Raw genomic sequence first — 4384 nt, forward strand, 5'->3', positions numbered from 1 at the left:
CTGCTCCTCATGTCCTATGTCGTCACCCTTCTTGGGAACAGCCTTATCCTGCTACTACGATCCTCGGCTCTCCATGCCCATGTACTTCTTCCTCAGTAACCTGTCCTTCCTGGACATGTGTTACACCACATCTAGTGTGCCCCAGATGCTGGTCAACTGCTTGGCGACCATCCCTATCATCTTGCTAGGACAGTGCTTGGCCCAGATGGCTGCAGGACAGTACCTGGGTGTTGTGGAGTGTCTCCTGCTGGCTGCCATGGCCTATGATCGCTGTGTGGCCATTGGTGACCCCCTGCATGGGGGTCAGTACGCATGGGGCCCCGACTTCGTAGCCTGTTGGCTGGGACCTCATGGACTTCAGGCTTCCTGTTGACTGTAGTCCCTGTGACAACCATGCCCTTGGAGTTCTGTGCTTGCCAGGTAATCAACCACTTCTCGTGTGAGCTCCTGGCCCTGCTCAAGCTTGCCTGCTCTGACCTGCATTCCTATGCAGGTCATTTCTATGAGTCGCTCCTATGTGGCCATTGGTAGCGGAAGCACGGAGTCTTAATCACTGAACCGCCAGGGAAGTCCCCCAACATGAATTTTTATTACTTAAAATAAAAATGAAAAATATGCTAGTATGGTAGTAAGTCATTCTATAGAAGGTCTTTCTTTGAATTTCTGTTTTCTCTTATAAAATGCATATTTATTCAATTATAAAGGTAATACAAGCTTATTGCAAAATATTCAAATGTATAAAATAGAACATATGAGTCCCCTGTGGTCTCATGCCTAAAAACATAGCTAATAACTCTTTGATATATATCTTTTCAGATTCCTTTCTAGGTTACTAGTTATTAACATAAATAACTACTGCAATTAGTCTATTATTATTGTTTTACAAATCTTTGACATACTCTTATACTGCTTCTTTCATTTTTAACTAAACAACGTACCGTCTCCCCATGGCAGTATCTGCAAGTCTGGTTTAATCTCTTTAATGAATGCCTGTTATTTCACACTATGTATATAATGTAACATATTTAAATAATTTCACGTTGGTGGACATTTGAGTTATTTGCAAAAATTTCCAATAAAATAATGTTTATTCCAAATTTCACAGTGTTGTAATAAAAATTCTTGTGCTTAAATTTTGTATTATACATTTTTTTACAGTGGGCAATGAGTAAATTTCCATTTCTTGTATTACTAGAGGACGTGCACATCTTTTTTGTAGGTTATCAGCCACTTACATGTTTCCTTCAATAGCCTTCCTGTTCATGACCATTTTCCTTTTGGTTTTTCTCTCGGTGGAGGTCTTCATATTTTTCTCCTTTATTTAAAGAAGTCTTTATACGTTATGTTGCAAATATTTTCCTCCGGATTTGTATTTGCCTTTGAAAGCTGTGCACGTGTTTTGGCCACGAAAGTGTTAAAATCAGGAGCAGGAAATGTCAGTTCTCGCTGAAGAGACTCGGCGCTGGGGGAGGGTTTTCCGCAGCGCTGCGCGGACCTCCTTGTTCCGCAGGCAGTAGACTAGATCAGGCAGCACATGGGCGTGGCCACCGTGTAGATGACGGACAGCAACTTGTTGAGGTCAGTGGGTTCGACACGGCTGGGGCGGGAATACGTGAAGAGAACCACTGAGCAGAAGATGTCCACCACAATCAGGTGGGAGGCGCAGGTGGACGGGTTTGCTGCCGGCAGCAGCCGAAGGCATTTGGAGCACAGCCCTCCTGATGGCCGCATACGAGGCCAGAGCAACTAGCAGGGTCCCGCAGATGACGACGGCAGAGATGAAGTCGACCAGCTCCGTCAGGGTCACGTGGGTGCAGGACAGGTTGAGCAGAGGGGAGACATCACAGAAAAATTGGTTGAGGACATTGGGGCCACAGTAGGACAGGCTGGCGATGCATGATATCTTGACCACCGAGACCAACAGCCCACCAAGCCATGAGGACAAAGCTAAACCCAGGCAGATCTGGGGCCTCAGGAGCAGCAGGTAGTGTAGTGGGCGGCAGACGGCCACATAGTGGTTGTAGGTCATGGAGGCCAGGAGGGTGCACTTGGTGCCAGGGAGAGAGATGAATAAAAAAAGCTGAATTATGCAGGCTGTGAAGGGCACATGGCATGCACTGGACCTCAGCCCCACGAGCAAGCTGGGCATGGTCACTGACATGTAGCACGTCTCCAGGCAGCTCAGGTTGCCCAGGAAGAAGTACATGGGCTTTCAGAGCTCACCATGACTGCAGACAAGGGAAATGATGAGCGTGTTCTCCAGGAGGGTCAACAGGTATAGAGTCAGGAAGACGGCAAACAGCACAATGCTTATGCCTTGCCTGGCAGGTAAACCCAGGAGGATAAACTTTTGCACTCTGGACATATTGCCCAAGTCCAGAGACCTCTCCATCTATGTAAGAAAGAAACAGGTTTGTAGAGACCACGATCCATGCAGAAATAAACTGATCAAAGGGGGAGAGCATATACAGTTAGGGCCCCTAGAGCCAATGCTACTTTGCTGTAGGTTGACTCTTGTTCTGAGCGCCAGCAAGGAGCAATTGGGAAATTGCAAAACCGGAAACGGAAAATTTAACACTATTTACTACATCTCTGATCATTGACAAGATACTCAACCTTTATGAGCCTCCATTATCTTATCTGTAAAATGGAGGTGAAAACTATCCCCAGGAGGTCCTTAGTCCTTATGGATATTAAACATGGCAACAGACGAGAAAGTGCTTTATAAAGAGAGTCATGATTATTCCTTTACTTTTTTTTTTAAAATAAATTTATTTATTTTAGGCTGTGTTGGGTCTTCGTTGCAGTGCATGGGCTTCTCTTTGTGGTGGTTTCTCTTTGTGGTGTCTTCTCTTGTTGTGGAGCACCGGCTGTAGGTGCGTGGGCTTCAGTAGTTGTGGCACGTGGGCTCAGTAGTTGTGGCTCACAGGCTCTAGAGCACAGGCTCAGTTGTTGTGGCGCACGGGCTTCATTGCTCTGCGGCATGTGGGATCTTCCCGGACCAGGGCTCAAACCCGTGTCCCCTGCATTGGCAGGCTGATTCTTAACCACTGTGCCACCAGGGAAGCCCCATGCACTGCTTTTTGAGCATCCCCTGCCATTCGCGAGCTTTTCCGAAGACACAACATGACCAATCTCAAGGCAGTGCCTGTTTTCTTCCTCTGGGTTTCTCAGCGGTCCCTGAGATACAGCTGCTCAGCGCTGCTGCCTTCCTTCTGGTTTACCTGGCCGCGTTTCTGGGGAACATCTCCATTGTGGCCGCCGTGACGCTGGACGCCCGCCTGCACACGCCCATGTACTTCTTCCTCAAACACCTCTCCTTGGTGGATATCTGATCCGTGTCCACCACCCTGCCCCGGGCCCTGGTGGCCACCCTGCTGGGCTCGGGGCAGATTTCCCTCCATGCGTGCACGTCCCAACTCTTTGCCTTTGTCTGCCTGGAGTCCACAGAGTGTTTTCTCATCACCTCCATGGCTTATGACCATTGTCTGGCCACCTACAGGCCCCTGGTGTATGGGGCAGCCATGAGGCCCCGGACCTGCGTCTCCGTGGCAGCGGCCTGGGGCAGCGGGCTCCTCTTCTCTGCCTTCCCCTAACCAACACCTTCTCCCTGCTCTTCTGCGGCCCCAACGTGATTGACCACTTCTGTGACATCCCGCCACTCATGCGCCTAGCCTGTGCCAACACAGGTGTCCACAACATTGTGGGATTTGCAGCCAGCGGTTGCGTCATCATCAGCTGCTTCAGCCTCACTGTCCTGTCCTATGTGCGCATCTTGGCCACGGTGGTTCAGATCCACTCAGCAGCCAGCTCCTGGAAGGCCTTCTCCACGTGTTCCTCCCACCTGGCCACCGTCCTCCTGTTTTACGGTACTGGCAGCTCTGCCTACATGCAGCCCACCGTGCGCTATTCCCCGTGGCAAGGGCGCCTGGCTGCCGTCTTCTACTGCATCCTCATGCCCACCCTAAATCCACTTATCTACAGCTTGAGGAACAAGGACATGAAGGGGTCCCTGCGGAAGCTGTATCTTCAGGTGCCACCTTAGGACATGGAGTGACCCAGAAATCCAGCCTCACAGGATTTTCCTTGTGATCATAGTGGAGGTGTTAATATCTCCAGAGACCACCAGGAACACACTGGGTGGCCCAAAAAGTTGACAACAACGTTGATGACGATTCATGCAGGAAGCCCCAATAGGCAGCTGGATAAAATGGAGACGTGTCCAAGGTGCATTTAATTTAGGCAAATGGTACTGTACATACACAGGGGAAGGTAGAAAGAGGGAGAGAATAATTTAAAATACAGTCGACTTTCGGTATTCACGGGTTCCACATTTGCGGATTCAACCAACCGTGGATCGTGTACTCTGTTTACAATCCCTGGT

General features: G+C 49.2%; 2 protein-coding genes across 2 annotated transcripts; one reads left to right on the forward strand and one right to left on the reverse strand.

The window, feature by feature from the left end:
• Window positions 1-1420: 1420 nt before the first annotated feature.
• Window positions 1421-2392, reverse strand: LOC133077795 (olfactory receptor 6Z7-like). The gene is given in 3 exon segments (XM_061172540.1): window positions 1421-1528; window positions 1531-1672; window positions 1674-2392. Coding segments are annotated over 3 exon segments (969 nt in total).
• A 679-nt stretch (window positions 2393-3071) lies between these two features.
• On the forward strand, window positions 3072-4045 carry LOC133077796 (olfactory receptor 5AR1-like). The gene is given in 2 exon segments (XM_061172541.1): window positions 3072-3588; window positions 3591-4045. Coding segments are annotated over 2 exon segments (972 nt in total).
• Window positions 4046-4384: the final 339 nt, after the last annotated feature.

The sequence above is a fragment of the Eubalaena glacialis genome, chromosome 18, assembly GCF_028564815.1.
Source record: "Eubalaena glacialis isolate mEubGla1 chromosome 18, mEubGla1.1.hap2.+ XY, whole genome shotgun sequence".
Taxonomy (NCBI): Eukaryota; Metazoa; Chordata; class Mammalia; order Artiodactyla; family Balaenidae; genus Eubalaena; species Eubalaena glacialis.